Here is a 21934-nt window from a genome sequence, read left to right as displayed (position 1 = left end):
CACCAAGGCTCTGGATCAGCCTCGGGACATTAGATCTGCCCAGACCCTGGAGGTTTTTATGTCCTCATTGAAGACTCAGCTTTTCTCTCTGGCTTTTGATTCAAACTGAGCAAGACATCCTTTTATTGTATGTTTATGTGTTCTGTCTTATATTATTGCATGATGTCTACTGTTTTATTTATTGTCCAGAACAGCACTTGTCAACTGTTGGGTGTTTTAAACACGCTTTATAAATAAAGTTTGAGTTGAGTTTGAAGGCTCTGTTAGAAGTGAGGAAACAAAGTCAATGTGCCGCTCCTCTTCCTGGAATGAACCCCAGCTTGAGAACGCCTCCCTCCTCTCTCTGCTCACACACACACACACACACACACACACACACACACACACACACACACACACACACACACACACACACACACACTCACACACACACACACACACACACACACACACACTTCCTTGTTCCTCCCCTTCAGATCTACCGTGTGAGGATGAGTGTAACCAACATGGCGGTGAAGTGCAGCAGCTGACAGGCCACATTCACTGCACACACACATGTTGTTGAGATCAGACCTCAGACCAGTTTCACTTCTCACAAAGTGAAACTCAGACAGTCGTCGTCGCTGAGAGGTGAAATGGCGCAGAAAGGAGTTCAGCTGGACCGGGAGACCTTGTCTTGTTCCATCTGTCTGGATCTACTGAAGGATCCGGTGACTCTTCACTGTGGACACAACTACTGCATGAAGTGTATTGGAAGCTTCTGGGATGAGAAGGAGATCCACAGCTGCCCTCAGTGTAGGCAGACCTTCATACCGAGGCCTGTCCTGCTGAAAAACACCATGTTGGCAGATCTGGTGGAGGAGCGGAAGAGGACTGGACTCCTAGCTGCTCCTGCTGGTCTCTGCTATGCTGGACCTGAAGATGTGGCCTGTGATTTCTGCACTGGGAGGAAACTGAAAGCCCTCAAGTCCTGTCTGGTGTGTCTGGCCTCTTTCTGTGAGAAACACCTCCAGCCTCATCATGAATCAGCAGCATTTAAGAAACACCGGCTGGTGGAGCCCTCCAACAAGCTCCAGGAGAACGTGTGCTCTCGTCATGATGAGGTGATGAAGATGTTCTGCCGTACTGATCAGCAGTCTATCTGTTATCTCTGCTCTGTGGAGGAACATAAAGGCCACGACACAGTCTCAGCTGCAGCAGAAAGGACCGAGAGGCAGAGAGAGCTGGAGGGGAGTCGACTAAACATCCAGCAGAGAATCCAGGACAGAGACAAAGATGTGAAGCTGCTCCACCAGGAGGTGGAGGCTGTAGGAGCCATGAAATGTATTTTTCTATGAGTAATTGGGCTGTGGGTGTGTGAGGGAGGCGTGTACCAGTGTGAGGGAATCTACTGATCAGCCTCACCTGTGTAGCCTACGAAATGTTTGTCAGTGGTGTAGGGTGAGCTCAGGGAAGGCACACTTTCTGTTTACCGCAAACGCAAACGCAACAACGATACAATGTAACATTCTGGACTGACTGTTTGCTACTACCAGCGGGAAGAACAAAAGAATAAAGTGGTGAATATCATCAGAAGTCGTCGTGGATTTTGTGTGGCGTGTAACGATAGTGGACCCTTGTTCCTTTGCTTAGCCTACCGCGGCTCTGAAAAAGTAGATGGACTTTATTGCCGCAATATTTAATGTAGGAGCCATGAAATGTATTTTTCTATGAGTAATTGGGCTGTGGGTGTGTGAGGGAGGCGTGTACCAGTGTGAGGGAATCTACTGATCAGCCTCACCTGTGTAGCCTACGAAATGTTTGTCAGTGGTGTAGGGTGAGCTCAGGGAAGGCACACTTTCTGTTTACCGCAAACGCAAACGCAACAACGATACAATGTAACATTCTGGACTGACTGTTTGCTACTACCAGCGGGAAGAACAAAAGAATAAAGTGGTGAATATCATCAGAAGTCGTCGTGGATTTTGTGTGGCGTGTAACGATAGTGGACCCTTGTTCCTTTGCTTAGCCTACCGCGGCTCTGAAAAAGTAGATGGACTTTATTGCCGCAATATTTGTAAACAGAAAAGCCAACTATCTGAAGAGGATTCACGGAAGATTGGTCTACATTTGGTCGCTATTCTTCATGGAATATCCTGAATGCTTCATGCCTGGAAGGAAGAGAATGGAGCTACACGATTGGCTATAGCCTACACACGGTCGGCACCTTTGATTCATTCAAGCCCAGCTCGCATCTACTACGCCGACAACAGGAAGACGGCGTTTCATTCATTCAAGCCCAGCTCGCATCTACTACGCCGACAACAGGAAGACGGCGTTTCATTCATTCATCAGTCTCTCCGCTGGAAACGAGGTACCACATACGCTCGCAGTCAGACTGATACTGAACTGGTTAAAAAAGGTGGCTGTGAAAATGAATACACGATAATTGGATAAGATCATTCACAATTGAGAATGGAGTCTGAAACCTCAGAATTGGGCCCTACAAAGGGTCTCGATCAAAATGAATTGTCAGAGAGAAGACAAATTAAGCTGACGGCCAAGGCATTGGTTCTCAAAATTGAAGGCCTTCAAAAGGATCGCCAAGCAAAAGTTAACAAACTTAAAGGCGTCATGAAAGTGATGAAAGAGCTGATGCAAATTCAAAGTGGAAATAATGTTCTGAGTGTCCAGTCTCATCTCAAAAATGTGCACGCATTGTTTAACGATGCAACAAAGCTTCACAATGTTGTGATTCCAATGCTACCAGAAGAGGAGCAGGAGAAACAAAATGCTTGGTTCACAAGTGTACACAATCACTATGTTGCATGTGTTGAAAATGTGGAAAAATGGCTCTCTGATGTAATTGGCCAGGCTGGTCAGGTTGAAAACTCGGAACAAAATGATCCTCTTGTTTCATCTAAGCCACACCTCCTGGATGCGGTGGGAGACAATAAAACACCACATGCTACAGAAAGCGCTCAAAATGATGTCACTAAAAACATTCCGAATGATGTCACTGAAAACATTCAGAATGGTGCTGGCCTGACGGAGGATGATGTGGGAAACATTGATGTGACATTGAACGCTACATTGGGGGTGGACGATGACATTAGACCGAATGACAGCATTTCTAATGCTCCTAGAGCATCACAGAAAAGGAGCTCAACTGGAACCAATCAAACTAGAACTACTGGTTCATCCACTCGCTCATCACGCATCAAGGTCGAGGCGGAGATGGCTGCGCTCATTGCCCGCCAAAGGATGTTGAAAGACAAACATGCCTTGGAAGAAGAGGAGGCAGAGCAAGAAGAACTGCTCAGAAGGAAAAAGGAGCAGCTCAGACAACGAAAAGAGCAGCTTGATTTGAATATAGAAATTGCTGCATCAGAAGCTAAATTAAATGTGCTCCGAGACTCTGGAGGCTCTCATGCGTCTGGCGCGGGAAGGAGTGAAGCAAATGGAATGAATTCCTATCTGGAAGAAGGAATAACCCAAGTAGGAAAATTGAATTGGAATGCTGAGACGTTTGTTCCTGTGGCAGCAGCAGAGCAGCCATCTTGGCATGGTGCAGAGGAACAATATTCTCATTTGTTGGATGCTAGGCCCAAAGTGAAGGTGTCATATCCAAAGGAAACGCTGTCCAGCCAGTTGCCTGAGATTGATCCTCGCGCTATGTTGGCTAGCCAGCCGCCACCACTGAAGCCAAGTGCGGCGCTGCATCCTCGATCTGCACTGTCTAGGCAGCCGCCATCGTGGGAGCCAAGCACGGTGACGCACACTCGTTCCGCACTGCCTAGGCAGCCTCCAGTGTTGGGACATGCTATGGAGCTGCATCCACAAGCTACGCAGTTGAGCCAGTTGCAGCCCAAGTCATTGCACCACAAAATACAGAACCATCAGGCATATCCACAGTTTCAAGCAGAGCCATCCCAACCTGCACCTTCAATACAGATTCGTGCTGACTCTGATCCCTTGCTATCGGTCCTGTACAAACAAAACGAAATTACATCTATGTTGGTAGAGCAGCAATCTCTCTCATCCCTTCCTAAACGAGAAATTCAAATCTTTGATGGAGACCCGATACAGTTTCAAACATTCATACGGGCCTTTGAATACAACATTGAACAAAGAACTCGCAGTGCCAAGGATTGCCTGTACTTCCTCGAACAACACACTAGAGGCCAGCCTCGGGAGTTGGTTAGAGGCTGTGAGCACATGTGTCATGAGGAAGGATATGTCAAGGCCAAGTCATTGCTTCAAGAACACTTCGGCAATCCTCTGAAGATCGCATCTGCCTATATGGAGAAAGCCTTCACATGGCCAGCTTTAAAAGGCGAAGATGTGAAAGCTTTACGAGCATACAGCATCTTCCTACGACAATGTTGTAATGCTCTTGGAGGAGTCCATTTCAGCCATGAGCTTGATGCCCCTACAAACATGCAGATGGTTGTTAGGAAGCTGCCCTACAAGCTCAAGGAAAGATGGAGAGAGGTTGCCTGTAATGTCCAAGAACGGTCTAACCGCAGAGCTGTCTTTCAGGACATTGTTGAGTTTGTCGAAAGGCAAGTCAAAATTGCAAGTGACCCTCTATTTGGAGACCTGAATGATATTCCAACTACAGGAAAAAAGGATGCAAAACATGCTAAATCCCAACCATATTTAAAGGCTAGAGGGAGTAGCTTTGCAACTACTGTCACCCCTATGGAAAAAGGGACAAGGCATGAAGAGAAAACGGCTGATGGAGCTAAAAGGAAGTTTTCACCTGCTGGAAAGAACTGCTTGTTTTGTGGAGCAGGACACGGTTTAGATCTGTGTCTTCTATTTGATGGGAGGTCACACAGTGAAAAAATGTCCTTCATGAAGGAAAAGAGGGTGTGCTACGGCTGTTTGTGTATTGGACACAGAAGTAAGGACTGCAAAAACCGTCTTTTCTGTAAGGTTTGCAATCTGAGGCATCCCTCCATGTTGCATATTCGCTCCAAAGGAACTGAAACTGGTTCAGTGCAATCAAGTGTACAAGCAAACAAAAAAGGAGCAAAACCAGTAGGTGATGGTGCTTTGATCTCTGTACAAACCAGTGGACTTACTGGGGTCGGAGAGCGTGATTGTACACTTTCCATATTACCTGTTCAAGTGAAGTCTGCAAAGGGAAGTGAAACAGTCATCACTTATGCCTTTCTTGATCCTGGGAGCTCTGCTTCATTCTGTACTGAAGGGCTAATGAATAGGCTGAATCTCACTGGGAGAAAGACTGGCATCCTACTCCGGACAATGGGTCAAGAGAAGGTCGTTGGCAGCCACATTGTGACAGACTTGGAGGTGGCTGGACTAGGAACAGACTGTTTCTGTAAACTTCCTGAGATCTTCACACAAAAAAGCATGCCTGTTCATCAAGGCAACATTCCTAGACAGGAAGACCTTCTGAAATGGCCGCACCTAAGAGGAGTGAAGATCAGTGGGATCGACTCGGAGGTGGATCTGCTCATCGGGACCAATGTTCCTAGAGCCCTGGAGCCATGGGAAGTTGTCAGAAGTGCAGATGGAGGCCCTTATGCAGTAAAGACCATGTTGGGATGGACGGTGAATGGTCCACTGAGAGGAGACTGTATTACTGACTCTGCCAGTGGAGAACAAAGGGTCTGTGTCAATAGGATCTCGGTTGCCACGCTTGAAGAGCTGTGGAGGCAGCAGACAAAAGCGGACTTCCCTGAATGTGTCCAGGACGAGCATCAAGGGCTGTCTAGAGAAGATTGCCACTTCATGAAGTCCGTTACCGAGTCAGCTGAGTTAGCTGATGGGCATTACAGCATCGGCTTGCCTTTGAGAAGAAGCAATGTCAAAATGCCCAACAACAGGAATGTTGCAGTTCAACGCACTTTGAGTCTCAAAAGAAGGTTCATGAAGGACCGTTCGTTCCACGCTGACTACACCAACTTTATGAGCGACGTCATCTCAAAAGGCTATGCTGAGAGGGTACTTGACGAGGATCTGGACCGTTGTGATGGGAGGGTTTGGTACATCCCACATCACGGGGTGTACCACCCACAGAAGAAGAAGTTAAGGGTTGTCTTTGACTGTGCGGCAACATTTCAGGGAACTTCTCTAAATGCCCAGCTTCTTCAAGGCCCAGATCTCACTAGCTCGCTGGTTGGTGTCATAAGCAGATTTCGGAAAGAGCCTGTCGTACTCATGGCAGATACCACAGCTATGTTCCACCAGGTCAGGGTACCAAGTTCAGACTCAGACTTGCTACGATTCCTCTGGTGGCCCAAAGGAGACTACAGTCAGGATCTGGTGGAGTATAAAATGGTTGTCCATCTGTTTGGGGCTACATCTTCTCCAAGCTGTGCAAGTTTTGCCTTGCGAAAGTGTGCAGAAGACAACCAAACCCACTTCAGTCAAAGGGCTGTTGACACTGTTCTTCATAATTTTTATGTGGATGATTGCCTTGTGTCGGTCGCCACTGAAGAGGAGGCAGTGTCGCTTTACCACGAACTCTGTGCTCTTTGTGCTAAAGGAGGCTTTCAGCTAACGAAGTGGAGTAGCAACTGTCGCAACGTGCTTGCTGCCATACCTCAAGCAGAAAGGTCCCTGGAAGTTAAAGATCTGGACCTAGATAATGATGCTTTGCCAGTGGAGAGGGCTTTAGGTGTCCAGTGGTGCGTCCAATCAGACTCATTCAAGTTCAAAGTCAAACCCAAGGACAGGCCTCTGACAAGGAGAGGGATCTTATCTGTCACCAGCTCAATCTATGACCCCTTGGGATTCTTGTCACCCGTCGTCCTTGCTGCAAAAAGAATCCTTCAGAGTTTGTGCAGAAGTCAACTGGGTTGGGACGATGCTCTGCCGGTCGCTGTTGCCCAAGAGTGGACTGCATGGCTAGAGGAGCTTCATCAGCTGGAGAAGTTTAAAGTTGAAAGGTGCTTCAAATCTCCTGACTTTGGAGAGGTTTCTTCTTCCCAGCTTCACCACTTCGCAGATGCGAGTGAGGAAGGATATGGCACGGTGACTTACCTGTTGCAGTATAACATCAAGGGGCAGGCCCACTGCGCTTTTGTGATGGGGAAGTCACGTGTGGCTCCGTTAAAGTCCGTAACAATCCCTCGCATGGAACTGACAGCTGCAGTGGTCGCGAGCAGAATGGATAAGCTGTGGAAAAGGGAGTTGCAGATGCCACTACGAGAGTCTGTCTTTTGGACAGACAGTACATCTGTATTGAAGTATATCAACAACCAGACTTCAAGGTTCAAGGTCTTTGTGGCAAACCGCGTGGCAGAGATACTCACATTGTCAAGTTCATCTCAATGGAGGTATGTGAACACGTCAAGTAACCCTGCAGACTTGGCTTCAAGGGGAGCTAAGGTTAACACTTTCTTGAGAGCTAAGGCTTGGGTGCTAGGACCCGCATTTCTCATCGAACCTGAGGTGAAGTGGCCAGTGAACATTGACATTTCTGGGAAACTCTCTTCAGAAGACCCTGAGATCAAGGCAGCGGTGTCTGTGAATGCCATCCAAGTTGAAGAGGCTGACTCACTTATGCGCTTCATCAGTCACTTCTCCTCTTGGACTCGTTTGAAAAGGATGGTTGGTTGGCTGCTGAGGTTCAAGAGGCTGCTACTGCGTCTTGGACAAAAGCGGACACAGTTAAAGGAAACTCTCGCTCAGTCTGGCCTGGATGGGGAGCAGCTTGGAATGAGGCTTCAGGAGGAGATGCAGAACATCAAGGCGCAGGTTGCAGGAGGTCTTCTTTCGGTTGAAGAGTTTGATGAGGCAGAAAGGGCGATTATTCGCTTTTGTCAAATGAAGAGCTTTCCTGATGAGATAGCCCGTCTGCGGAAAGGGGAAAATGTGAAGAAAACCAGTTGCCTCTACAGGCTTGACCCGATTCTTGATGATGGTGTGCTTCGAGTTGGAGGTAGGCTTGGCCGTGCAGCCATGCCAGAAGAAGCTAAACATCCTGCCCTATTGGCCAAAGACCTCCACATTTCTACACTTGTTCTCCGGCACATACATCAAGCCACAGGACACAGTGGGCGTAATTACATGTTATCACAGTTTCGCCAGAGATATTGGATCCCAGGCGCATGCATGGCCATAAGGAAAATCCTGTCGAGGTGTGTTGTTTGTCGTAAACTGAATGCAGCACCGGGAAACCAACGTATGGCAGATCTCCCTCTTGACAGGGTTTCTCCTGATGAGCCTCCTTTTACTCGAACTGGAGTGGATTGCTTCGGGCCTTTTGGAATAAAGCGGGGGCGATGCATAATCAAGAGGTATGGAGTCATCTTCACGTGCCTGGCTGTGAGAGCTGTACATCTGGAGGTGCTGTCATCATTGGACACCGATTCCTTCGTTCATGCCCTCAGACGCTTCGTGGCAAGGCGCGGTCAAGTATTGGAGTTGCGCTCAGACAACGGCACAAACTTTGTTGGTGCTGAACGCGAGTTGAGAGAAGCGATCGGAAGTTGGAATCACATGCAGATCAGCAACGAACTTCTCCGGAAAAACATCAACTGGATCTTCAATCCCCCCACTGGATCTCATCACGGTGGTGTGTGGGAGAGACTAATACGGTCTGTGCGAAGAGTGCTGAATTCCATCTTGAAAACACAAAACCTTGACGAAGAAGGTCTTCAAACTGTTTTCTGTGAGGTTGAGGCCATAATCAACGGCCGTCCCATAACCAAAGCCTCCACTGACCAGAACGATTTAGAAGCGCTGACACCCAACCATCTCTTGCTCCTTAAGTCCAAACCTTCATTACCACCAGGAGTGTTTCAGAAAGAGGATGTATATGCTCGTCGACGCTGGAGACAAGTTCAGTATATGTCCGACTTGTTCTGGAGGCGCTGGGTCAGGGAGTACTTGCCTCTACTTCAAGAGCGTCAAAAGTGGCAGAGCACCAAGCGGAACTTTGTCCCCGGAGACCTTGTAATCATACTGGATGACTCTGCTCCACGGAACTCGTGGCTCACTGGAAGAGTCACCGAAGCTGATCAGGATAAAAAGGGACATGTTCGGCGGATTCGCATCATGACAAAAACAGGGTTCCTGGACAGGCCAATCACAAAGGTCTGTCTTCTTCAGGAAGCGGAAGATCCATGAAGATTTGTATTCTCTGACTGAGTTCCTTGCTACCTCCTTGTGGATTATGGTTTTTCGCGAGTTCCTTGTGGATTATGGTTTTTCGCGAGTTCCTTGTGGATTATGGTTTTTCGCAAGCTCCTTGTGGATTATGGTTTTTCGCAAGCTCCTTGTGGATTATGGTTTTTCGCAAGTTCCTTGTGGATTATAACCTTTTTATTTTTTGGCTGGACTGCTTTTTATTAACTCTTGACATGAACATGATTACTGGTCACATAGTGTTGATTCCATGTGGCTATGGTTAAAAAAGAAAAAAAAAAAAATCTGTTATTGTTCTATTGCTGTGTTATGGGTATATGTTATGAATTTCCTCTGCCGAAGTTTGTCTCCTACATGTTCAGTCATTTATAATTACGGTCTTCTCGTAATTAGGGGCCGGAATGTAGGAGCCATGAAATGTATTTTTCTATGAGTAATTGGGCTGTGGGTGTGTGAGGGAGGCGTGTACCAGTGTGAGGGAATCTACTGATCAGCCTCACCTGTGTAGCCTACGAAATGTTTGTCAGTGGTGTAGGGTGAGCTCAGGGAAGGCACACTTTCTGTTTACCGCAAACGCAAACGCAACAACGATACAATGTAACATTCTGGACTGACTGTTTGCTACTACCAGCGGGAAGAACAAAAGAATAAAGTGGTGAATATCATCAGAAGTCGTCGTGGATTTTGTGTGGCGTGTAACGATAGTGGACCCTTGTTCCTTTGCTTAGCCTACCGCGGCTTTGAAAAAGTAGATGGACTTTATTGCCGCAATAGAGGCCATCAACCACTCTGCTGATAAAGCAGTGGAGGACAGTGAGGAGATGTTCACGGAGCTGATCCGTCTCATGGAGAGAAGACGCTCTGACGTGAAGCAGCAGGTCAGATCCCATCAGGAAAGGGAAGTGAGTCGAGTCGGAGAGCTTCAGGAGAAGCTGCAGCAGGAGATCAGTGAGCTGAAGAGGAGAGACGCTGAGCTGGAGAAGCTCTCACACACAGAGGATCACAACCAGTTTCTACACGACTACCCGTCACTGTCACCACTCAGTGAGTCCACACACTCATCCAGCATCAACGCCCGTCCTCCTCGCCGCTACTTTGAGGACGTGACGGCGGCGCTGTCAGAAGTCAGGGATGGACTACAGGAAGTTCTGACACACAGATGGACAAACGTCTCACTGGCAGGGACTGAAGTGGATGTTTTACTGCCACAACCAGAACCCAAGACCAGAGCTGGATTCTTGAAATATTCATGTGAAATCACACTGGATCCAAACACAGCAAACACATGTCTGTTATTATCTGAGGGGAACAGAAAAGCAACATGGAGTCAAAACCAGCCTTATTCTAGTCACCCAGACAGATTCACTTTTTATTATCAGGTCCTGAGTAGAGAAAGTGTGACTGGACGTTGTTACTGGGAGGTGGAGTGGAGAGGAGGTGTAGTTGGTGTAGCAGTCGCATACAAGAGTATCAGCAGAGCAGGAGGAGGGAAACCATGTGCGTTTGGATACAATGATAAATCCTGGTCTTTAGATTGTTACAATAACAGTTATAACTTCTGGTACAACAATGTTCAAACTCCCGTCTCAGGTCCTCCGTCCTCCAGAGTAGGAGTGTTCCTGGATCACAGAGCAGGTATTCTGTCCTTCTACAGCGTCTCTGAGACCATGACTCTCCTCCACAGAGTCCAGACCACGTTCACTGAGACCCTCTATGCTGGACTTTATGTTTATTTTGGAAGTAGTGGTGAGATCTGTAAACTCAACTAGACAGAAGTCATTTAAGAACTGAATGACTTCACCTTCCTCCTCCTCTCCTCCTCTCCTCCTCTCCCCCTCCTGCTCTCCCCCTCCTCCTCTGCTTAGCGATGTACTTCTATGTTCTCCTCCTCTCCTCCTCTCCCCCTCCTCTCCCCCTCCTCCTCCTCCTCCTCTCCTCCTCTTCCTCCTCCTCTCCTCCTCTCCCCCTCTCCCCCTCCTCTCCTCTCCCCCTCCTCCTCTGCTTAGCGATGTACTTCTATGTTCTCCTCCTCTCCTCCTCCTCTCCCCCTCCTCCTCCTCTCCCCCTCCTCCTCTGCTTAGCGATGTACTTCTATGTTCTCCTCCTCTCCTCCTCCTCTCCCCCTCCTCTCCTCCTCTCCTCCTCTCCCCCTCCTCCTCTGCTTAGCGATGTACTTCTATGTTCTCCTCCTCTCCTCCTCCTCTCCCCCTCCTCCTCCTCTCCTCCTCTCCTCCTCTCCCCCTCCTCCTCTGCTTAGCGATGTACTTCTATGTTCTCCTCCTCTCCTCCTCCTCTCCCCCTCCTCCACCCCTCCTCTCCTCCTCTCCCCCTCTCCCCTCCACCCCTCCTCTCCTCCTCTCCCCCTCCTCTCCCTCTCCTCCTCTCCTCCTCTCCCCCTCCTCCTCTGCTTAGTGATGTACTTCTATGTTCTCCTCCTCTCCTCCTCTCCCCCTCCTCTCCTCCTCTCCCCCTCCTCCTCTGCTTAGCGATGTACTTCTATGTTCTCCTCCTCTCCTCCTCTCCCCCTCCTCTCCTCCTCTCCTCCTCCTCCTCTGCTTAGCGATGTACTTCTATGTTCTCCTCCTCTCCTCCTCTCCTCCTCCTCTCCTCCTCTCCCCCTCCTCCTCTGCTTAGCGATGTACTTCTATGTTCTCCTCCTCTCCCCCTCCTCTCCTCCTCTCCCCCCCTCCTCTGCTTAGCGATGTACTTCTATGTTCTCCTCCTCTGCTTAGTGATGTACTTCTATGTTCTCCTCCTCTCCCCCTCCTCTCCTCCTCTCCCCCCCCTCCTCTGCTTAGTGATGTACTTCTATGTTCTCCTCCTCTCCCCCTCCTCCTCTGCTTAGCGATGTACTTCTATGTTCTCCTCCTCCTCTCCTCCTCTCCTCCTCTTCCCCTCCTCCTCTGCTTAGCGATGTACTTCTATGTTCTCCTCCTCCTCTCCCCCTCCTCCTCTGCTTAGCGATGTACTTCTATGTTCTCCTCCTCTGCGTGGCTCTTTGGTGGAAACCAGCAGACCTCCTTAATCCCAGCTGCTTTGTTTTCTTTCTCTACGTTAGTAAAGAAATCTAGAATCCCACGTAGAAAGTGATTGTGTGATGAAATCATTGATCCTTTAACAGACTTCACTGATGAGATCTGTGGACACACTGAAGCTTTCCATGATGAATAAAGCAGCGTGAACAAAGTGCTTCCTCCTCGTCTTCATTCCAGGGTGTCATACAAAGCTGCTGGAGAAGAAGCTGAGTTCAATCCTGACAAGAACACACATATTGTTCTTCTGGTTCTGGTTCTGTTGGTTTTCATGCAGAGGAACGTTCAGAATGAGGCCGTCATGTTGGTTATCATAATAATAATAATAATAATAATAATAATAATAATAATAATAATAATGGACAAGTCTGGGTTTGGCATATATAAATCAGGCCGGAGGTACACAAGTATGAAATGCAGGACCACTAGATAGACTGAAGAACTCTTTCTTCCCCACTGCCATGAGACTCTTAAACAGCCGATAGGACTACAATCAGGGACTACAGTTCAAACATGCAGAATTGCACTGTTTACAGTTACACCTAGTGGAGAGAAAACCAAAACACACACATACACACTCTACCTCTCTCTCTCTCTCTCTCTGTGTGTGTTCCCCAGAGTCCCTGTGCTTTCTCATCGAGTCATAATGACTAAGCATGTAATCATTTTAAAACTTCACATTTTTTTCTCGTGGAAAGGCTTTCTAATGTAGAGATGTGTGACTACATTAAAATAGTCTAGTGCATGCGGCGTTTGGTTGAAGCTTACAACATTAAGGTGCTGACTTCAACAATAAGATAAATAAAAACTAAACCAAACCAAGACCTCCTTTTAGAGCCGAACAACTACACGGTTGCACAACACTTCCGGTGAAAATGGTCGAATGTTTGATGATCTACTGAAGTTTATTTCTGTGGCGGTTGTCGTTAAATCTAATCTAAAAAGCACAAATTGCTGATTTTTTATGTGTGGCTTTAAACGTAACATCAACGCACGAGCCAATCACAAGTTTGCAACTCGTCAGTAATCCAGAGGAGAAGAAGAAGAGCCAATCACAACGCACGACGTCTTTGCCGTAAAGTGTGTAGCGTTGACGTTCTAAGGAACTGCCGCACGAGCTCTTCAGTAGAGATCGTTTCGGACTATTGTTGTTGTCAGCAGCGGTAAGTGTCACGTCTAATACGCATTATACTCATGTATGCCACATGTGATTTATAGAGGAGAAAGTTAAAACTAACAGATACAGCTGGCCAGATGTAGCTAGCTCACTAGCCTGCTAGCATTTAGCCACACAGTCATAGTGACGGACAGACTGTAATAATAATAATACGGCGTGACAACTATAATAATAATAAGGTATCACTATGTTCTGTGGACCTTTTTAAGAACTAAACTGTGAGGGAGTCGCACTCCCTTCCTGTGTTGGATCTCGTGCTCTTTTTATGCTTCATTTGTTTTCTTTTGATCTTTGATACACCTACGCACGTTTGTGTTTTGCGGTTTTAATTTCTAGCATATTCTATCCCCTTTCTCATGCATATTGTTGATTATTGATGCTTGGTGTTCTCAGATGTCTTAATGTATTTTTATTTATTTTTAGCCTATTGTAAACAACGTGACCTTAAAAAGTCAAACTATTTCACCTACGAACAAACATGTGCACATTGAAACCCATTCAAATCACTATTTTTGATCCTGCTCGATTAATAAGTATGAAAGTAAAACACATGCATCCTTCCCTTTCTCTGCTTCATTTCAGGCCTGTGGCTTTAAGTGTGAGCTCTGAGGAATTTCTTTCCGATTACACCATTTTGACCATATATGGCAAATGGAGGGACAAACATATTTTCCCGATAAAGCGCTATATCCTACCCCTCCTCTCTCCATACAAGCTCTGTGGCATTGGGTACCTGTGTGTGTCGGAATGTATGCATGTGAGTGTGCGCACGTGTCTACAGCGTGCACGTTTTGCATAAACGCGCAGGTAGCTTTAAAGTGGCAAATATGTAAAACACACATCTACACAGCGGCCTATATATATAAAAATAAATAAATATATAAATAATAAAAAAAAGTATGTGTGTGTGTATATGTGTGTGTGTGTATATATATATATATATATATATATATATATATATATATATATATATATATATATATATTTATATATATATATTTACACCTAAAATATATATATATTTATATATATATATTTACACCTAAAATATATATATATATATATTTATATATTTATTTATATATATATATATATATATATATATATATATATATATATATATATATATATATATATATATATATATATATATGCAGGTGCATTTTGCATGAAAGTTACGGTCGCTGCGAGAATGAAAACAGACCCCGACCTCGTTTACACAGGTGCAGCACAGTGCCTGTCAGTGCAGAGGAGGAGAGCTTCTCATTTCTTACCTGGACCATGGCGAGGTACTACACCACTGAGGATGCGCTCGATATCATGGAGCCCGTGGAGCCCATGGAGCCTGAGCTCATAAAGCCAGAGCCTATAGAGCATGAATCCATAGAGCACGATCCCACAGAGACGGAGCCCATTGAGCACGACTCCAATACCTCCGTTTTGGACTCAGACGCAGCTGGTGAGGAAGAGGAGTACCTCCCGGGGCCTGGCTCCTCCTCCACCAGGTCCACTGACTCATCTGACGGTGGGGAAGGGGAGACACTACCGGAGAAGTCATGGAAGTCCAAAAACGGAGAGATCACCTGGGCACCCACAAATTCCGTGTCCCTCCACTTTAACCCTCCAGGCACAGGACTAACCCCAGGACCCACCCGCTATGCCGTGGCCAGAGTTCGTGAGGTGATTGACAGTTTTGATTTATTTATCACCACAGAGATCACAAAACTTGTCACTGACTATACCAACCTGCATGGGAGAAGGACTCTCCCCGACTGGAAGGACCTCGATGCCACCACCGTGCGGGCTTACTTTGGATTCCTTCTGTTGGCCGGCGTCTATCGGTCCCGCGGCGAAGCGGTCCGCAGCCTGTGGGATGATCAGACGGGCCGGCATATCTTTCGGGCGACCATGTCTGTCAAAACTTTTGAGTTGATCAGTAGGATGCTGCGTTTTGACAACCGGCTGTCCAGACCGAAGCGCCGGGGAGTGGATAAGATGGCTGCGGTCCGGGCAATGTGGGATCCGTGGACTGCCAGGCTCCCTCTGATGTTCAATCCGGGTGTGGACATTTGTGTGGACAAGCAGCTCGTGCCATACCGGGGAAGCTGCGAATTCCGGCAATACATGCCCATGAAGCTGGCCAAGTATGGCATAAAAATGTGGGTCACCTGTGACGTAGAAACGTCATATGCCTGAAGGCTTTCTGTTTACACCGGCCGATCACCTGGTGCGCCGGTAGAACAAAACCAAGGAAAGCGGGTCGTGTTGGACATGACGGAGGGGCTGAAAGGGGTGACCCTCACGTGTGATAATGTTTTTTCCTCCTTCGGGCTGGCAGAGGAGCTGCTCCGGAGGAAGAACACCATGGTCGGCACTATGCGTAAAAGCCGTGTAGAGCTTCCCCCTGAGCTCCTGATGGTACAGCGGAGAGAGAACCTCTCCTCCTGCTTTGCATTCACCGCAACTCACACCCTGGTTTCATACGTGCCAAAGCAGGGCAAAAACAGGCTCCTGCTCAGCACCAAACACCGGGCACCGGGCATCAGCAGCGGGGTGAAAAAGAAGCCAGAGATCATAATGGATTACAACCGCTGCAAAGGAGCAGTGGATACCATGGATGAGGTATGTTTACGCAATCCAGAAATGTATTCATACACATATACTTTAAATGTTTTTCTGAATTTATGTGCTTCTCCGAGATGTTTACTCTTTTTCTTATATATAAGCAGGGCTCCAGAGTGCGACCAAAAAACAACTAAATAATGTTCCTTGGTCGCACCGGTGTGCCTAACGTTCAACTGGTCTGTTTATGTGTGTAGTGTTTTTTTCCCCACCAGCATACAGACATGAATCACCACGGTCTGAGCCAATCAGAGGCTGAGTAGGGGCGGGCCTTCCTCTCTGATTGGCTCAGACCCCGGTCTCTTCTTAGCTGAATGTTTGTGGGAAAAATAAAAAATAAAGTGTAGAAGCCTTAATATACTACATATGAACCTGTAGTGATCCTTCTCCTCCTCGAGAGTCACTTGAAGAGAACTGTAGATGTTTTTCCATAAAGAAGCTGCTGTTCTCGTAACACCCAGCAAAGACATGACATCGTCAGTGGAGTTAACACCGTCAACCACCATGTCCTCATGCCGAAAGACAAACCGAGCGGTCCGGACGGTTGTAGTTTTCAAGAACCGGTCATTTGATCCGGCCTCCAGTTGGCTGCGGGCGGGCCGACATTATACAATTACTGCAAAGAGTACGAGAGCCTCGAACGCTGCTTTTAGTGCCGGAGCATCGTCACTCAGAATCGAAAACGTTGAAAAGGCACCAGAAACACAACCGGTACCGGACATGATAACATTTAACACTGCTTATAATATCACCAAAGAAGAGCATTTTAAGGTTATTTTGTGATTTATTGTTTCTGTTGACATTTAAATTAAGAAAAATGGATTCCCGTTTATAGTCATTTACATTATGTGTTCAGAAATGACCAGAGTATATGGGAACTGTAAGCAAAGTATATTATTGGGGTAAATAAGGCGCATAGAAACATTTCAGTCGCACCCAAATGAAAAAGTGAGGCGCACCAGCGTGACCGATGTAAAGCGTTAGTGCGGAGCCCTGATAAAACACTTGTCGTCATCTTTGTCTCTGGTTCTTTTTTGTTGCAGATGATCGCTACATACAGCTGCAGGAGGAGGACCAGACGGTGGCCCTTGGCCCTTTTTTTTAACATGCTGGACATTAGTGCCCTCAACGCGTACGTCGTGTGGAGGACCATTGATCCAACATGGCATAAGGGAAAGTCCCACAAAAGGACGCCCACACGGAGAGTTGTCTTCTGCAACTGCAAACAATGTGGAAAACATGTTTGCAAAGAGCATTACAACATAATTTGCAGCTCCTGCCTCCGCTGATGTATTCTGTATGCCGTTGTTATGTTGTTGTTGTTGTTGTTGTGTACATTTATAGATGTTGTTTTTGCTCTCTTTTATGTTTTATGTCATAATAAATATGTCAAAATGTTACACGGGCAATAGTTGATGATCTTTGTTACGGCACAAACGATAATGAATATTTGATATCTGTGATTAGGACTAATACAGGTTTAAAAAATAACAAGTATAATAAGTAATAAAATCGATTTCTGCAGCTTGATTTTGATGAGCACATTTTTGTGCAAAGGGTGCAATAACGCGAGTATATGACATTGAGCAAATTTTTCTCATATACCAGGCTGCAGTAATCAAATCATAAATCATCCAGTTTGCATGTAGTATATTGAAAATAAATCATTAATTGTGTATTTTAGACCATAAAATGGAGTTGCATCACAAAACTTGGCAATTTCAGGGTTACAAATTAAATAAAAATAGCATACAATCAATCAATCAACTTCAATTGCCAGAGTTATGGTCCATTAAAAGACATATAAAAACATATAGCAACACATATACAGACAACAAAAGACCATTCAAAAAGGCAATTGTTGTGACTGGTATCACAGTACTACACAGCATAATAAGATACAATACAATCATACATATTCATATTTGATATGTATGATTAGTAGGGGTGGGTAAAAATATTGATACGGCAATATATGGCGATACTTTGCCACCCAATACAATTTTTCAACTCCATCGATTTTTTTTATTTTTTTTTTAAGAAAGATTCATGTTTAGACGTGTTGTGAATGCAGTACTTTATCCTTTTTCATTTTATTTTCAATAGTTATTCCAGTGAATTTCATGGGAATTAATAAAATGGAGAGGGTGTTTTGAATGAAATAGTTTTGACTCTGATCAATATCATCTGATGTACATATACAGGTACTTGTGTTTTCATCTTTATTTATATCACAAAATCGTGATACGTATCGTATTGTGACCAAAGTATCGTGATACGTATCGTATTGTGACCAAAGTATCGTGATACGTATCGTATTGTGACCAAAGTATCGTGATACGTATCGTATTGTGAGGTTCTTGCCAATACTCACCCCTAATGATTAGGACTGATGCTGGTTTAAAAAGACGTAACGTGAGGATGCTATTCTAATGATTTTGTGTCTTGTTTCTCTCAGTCATAATGTCAGAACCCTCTCTTCTGGTTCTGTATGGGAGCCAGACCGGTACGGCCCAGGACACGGCCCAGAGGATAGGACGGCAGGCTCAGAGGAGGCATCTGCAGGTCCAAGTGTTGCCCCTGGACAACTACAACGTGGTGACTACTATGGTGTTATTAAGGAGAGCAAGGAGAGGAGATTATTTTAAAGTCGCAATACCAGATCCAAGGATTGAACCCCTTTTGTTTGTGAACGTTAAAATCAACATAAATCACATGGAGCACGGTGTGTGTTTCCTCTCATTGAACAGGCCAACTTGATCTCAGAGTCTCTGGTTGTTTTTGTGTGCGCCACCACTGGCCAAGGCGACCCTACAGACAATATGAAGGTAATAAAAGCATGCTTTTTGGTTACCTTTTCAGTTAAATATCTTGCATTATTAGTGTTGTTCTGATCTTTTTTATACCAGACCTTACATTTTACACGGAAACAAGAAAACCCATGAGTTTGTCTATGTGTGAGCCTGTGACTGGTGTTTTACTGACCGTCTTATTTCTTCACAGAACTTCTGGAGATTTGTCTTCAGGAAGTCTTTGCCTGTTGGTTCTCTGGGTCGTTTGGACTGTGCTGTACTGGGCTTGGGGGACTCGTCCTATCCTAAGTCAGTACATTCTCACAGCAGGGGTGTGCGATATGGCAAAAATATCATATCGCAATTTTTTCAGGCAGGATCACGAGCAATGATCTTATCACGATTCTTTTTCTTGTTGGTTTGTAAGACTATTAACCAAACTAATTTCCCTATTTAAACAAATATAGCCCTACAAGGTAACAAAACTGGAAGAATAACAGACCATTTAGGCCAAAGTACCTTTTCGAACAGATTTGAATCAAATTTGCAAGTGCAATTCTGCAAAGTATGAACATTCAACAAGAATTTTAAAAGGTAAAACAACACTATAAATAGAATTCTTTTTAGGGACCAACTCTTGCGTGTTGTCCTCCATGCCGCTTGTGCGCCGTTTACAAGCTGTCCGTTATCCCGAGAGAGGTCGCAATATTCAGAGAAAAAAGCCGCTAAAATAAACTCGCAATTTTGCTACTTCATAAAGTGGTAGATTTGCTAGTTTTAAAGTAGTAAATTTGCTACTTTATTATAGCGGTCATAGAGGAAGTAAACACGTTGCTTGACCGGATGTTTGCCGTTGCTCTGACAACAAGTGAAAGCTACGGCTACATCTTAGCCTAACCACCTGATCAATAAACACCCATAAGATGACAATTTGACCCGTATCAATAAAACCAACAATAAGCATCAACAGCCGTCACCCTAAGGTCCTTAACGAGGTGTTGTCACACGTTGGCATGGATTCATTAGAAAGATAAATGTACGTATATTCATGGGCCGTTAGCTAGCATAAATGCCGGTTGTTTGTTAGCTTTGTAAAAAAGTAGCCTATCTCTTGGCTCCGTTTTTTTTCATACAGTGGCTCTAATACGCCGTCGTACAGATGAGCAGCAGAATATCTGCTGCAGCACGATCCAACGGCCCAGACGTGCAAGACTTCTGCGTTGCACGTTTCCGTGGCACGATACTAACAATCTCTCTGTAAAGGCAGATAGCAGAGCGATTTGAGACATTTTGATCATTCACAATCTAATATCGTCATATGGCACACCCCTATCTCACAGTGTATATTCACACTGACTCATGGTCTGAATAAAATCATCAACCACATTCATCCACAGGTTCAATTTTGTGGGCAAGAAGCTTCATAAGCGCCTCCAGCAGCTGGGGGGCAATATGCTGCTGCCTGCTGGGCTGGCAGACGACCAACACGACCTGGGGTAAGAAACAACGAGGAGCATATGGAACCAATAACTACTTTATATATGTATGCATGTATGTGAGTAAGTCAAATCCCCCATGGGTGGTCTTATGTGTCCACCTTCAAGCTCAGGCCTGGGAGCTCCCCCCACTATCTTAGCTGTTGCCCAGGCAGAGCTCACCTGGACAGAGACCTCCAATGTTGGTCCTGGACTCTGCTGGAGCCACTGTCCCAGTTTAGGGGTTACAGCCTCGAGTGCTCGATTACCACCGGCCGGTCTCCCGGTATCTCCTCCTGGTCCTCCTCCTGGTATCTCCACCTGGTCCTCCTCCTGGTCCTCCTCCCGGTATCTCCTCCTGGTCCTCCTCCAGGCTCTTGAGACTGTGCTGTGAGACAGGAAACCTTCTTGTGACCTCACGTATGGATGTGGATCCAAAAAGGAAGGAGGGAATGCAATAAACGCTCCAATTGCGTTTTCTTACTTCCGACTGGGTTTGTGTTTGAAACAGGTCGGACGCTGTGATCGATCCGTGGCTCACAACGTTTTGGGACAAAGTGTTTGCTCTGTATCCGTCTTTGTCTGAAACGATTCCACTGAGGGAAGATCAACTGTGAGTATCCTCTTGATTTGACACAGAATCATCATTTTAGTTGACATTTTCATAGAAATGTAGTGTTTTTTGCTCAATTCTTATGGCAGGCTCCCTCCAACATACACATTCCACTTCCTGGATGATTTGACAGAGAAGACAGAAGACAGGCCGAGGATTCCCACAGACCGAGGTGTCCCCCCCCAGTCCCAGCCCTTTCCTGCCAGACTAGTGTCCAATAGGAGAGTAACAGAGCCGTCACACTTTCAGGATGTGAGACACATCCAGTTTGATATCACAGGATCCAACATTAAGTAAGTGACCCGAGTCTCGTTAACCCGTTGACCCGTCTGTACGTTAATCTGACGCTAGTTCAACATGTCACTTTCATGTAGAAATCCGTCCAGGAACCTTTCTGTAACATTTTGAACACAAGTCTGAGTTGATGTCGCATGAACACAGACTGCATCATGTAGAGACGTAGTAAACCGGGACTAGGATTTAAAGACAGCGGTGGTTAGTCCCCAGGAGAAGCATCTTTGTAGTACTGTATTAGAACTACAACCAGTGAAGAAGTCCAGCTAGTAACAAGTGTAAAGCAACAGACATGGTCTTCTTCCATTCTCTTGTGTTAAACAAGAGTTACTGTCATGTTAACTTTTAGGGCCCTAGTTTCGTGGCGCAGCGCAGGGCGGCGCAGGGTGGCGGAGCCGGCGTAATGCAAGTTTCGACCCGTGCAGCCTTGCGTACGGTCAGTTTGTCAATTTGGTGGATCGCCTGCGCCAAGATGGGTGTGGCGGCGCAGCAGGGGGAGGCGTCACAGATTCAGCTTGGCGTAGCGGAAGTTTCGTGGCAAAAAGCCTCGCGGAGACTGCGCTGAAAGCCCGCCAGCTCTAACCTGGTCTACTCTCGGCGCAAGGCGTAAATAAAGTCCATTCATTCAAGGCGAATCACAGCCTGCGCGAGCCTGCGCGAGCCACGAAACTTGCAAAGTCCAGGCGGACACACCCCGTCAGCGTGGCGCAGGTGCGCTGAGAGCTGACTGCGCCTGGTCTACGGAACTAGGGCCCTTAGACTCATTAAAGCTGCATGCTTAAACCTGATGATGTTAATGTGTCTTAAAGTGATAGCGTATCTAA

The 21934-nt window shown here is 46.1% G+C and overlaps 3 protein-coding genes across 3 annotated transcripts in view; all 3 read left to right on the top strand.

The window, feature by feature from the left end:
• LOC311030263 (tripartite motif-containing protein 16-like) lies at positions 1-12291 on the top strand. Its single transcript, XM_084035918.1, has 2 exons — positions 1-1298; positions 9876-12291. Exons 1-2 carry the CDS (start codon positions 636-638, stop codon positions 10872-10874), a joined length of 1662 nt encoding a protein of 553 aa, XP_083892044.1. The 5' UTR covers positions 1-635; the 3' UTR covers positions 10875-12291.
• A 904-nt stretch (positions 12292-13195) lies between these two features.
• ndor1 (NADPH dependent diflavin oxidoreductase 1) overlaps positions 13196-21934 on the top strand; it is a 29081-nt gene continuing 20342 nt past the window's right edge. The window contains exons 1-7 of the mRNA XM_084034756.1: positions 13196-13300; positions 18395-18534; positions 18687-18764; positions 18940-19037; positions 20126-20224; positions 20715-20816; positions 20906-21109. Coding sequence (XP_083890882.1) covers positions 18400-18534; positions 18687-18764; positions 18940-19037; positions 20126-20224; positions 20715-20816; positions 20906-21109 — 716 coding nt within the window. The 5' untranslated portion in view covers positions 13196-13300; positions 18395-18399. The remainder of the gene's footprint in view (positions 13301-18394; positions 18535-18686; positions 18765-18939; positions 19038-20125; positions 20225-20714; positions 20817-20905; positions 21110-21934) is intronic.
• Positions 14523-17302, top strand: LOC311029596 (piggyBac transposable element-derived protein 4-like). Its single transcript, XM_084034819.1, has 2 exons — positions 14523-15936; positions 16980-17302. The coding sequence occupies exon 1, from the start codon at positions 14596-14598 to the stop codon at positions 15508-15510; it is 915 nt and encodes a 304-aa protein (XP_083890945.1). The 5' UTR covers positions 14523-14595; the 3' UTR covers positions 15511-15936; positions 16980-17302.

This window comes from Eutrigla gurnardus, assembly GCF_963514095.1.
Source record: "Eutrigla gurnardus genome assembly, chromosome: 19".
In the NCBI taxonomy this organism is placed as follows: Eukaryota; Metazoa; Chordata; class Actinopteri; order Perciformes; family Triglidae; genus Eutrigla; species Eutrigla gurnardus.
The sequence above is the reverse complement of the archived record's forward strand: the minus strand, read 5'-3'. Positions and strand labels throughout refer to the sequence as shown.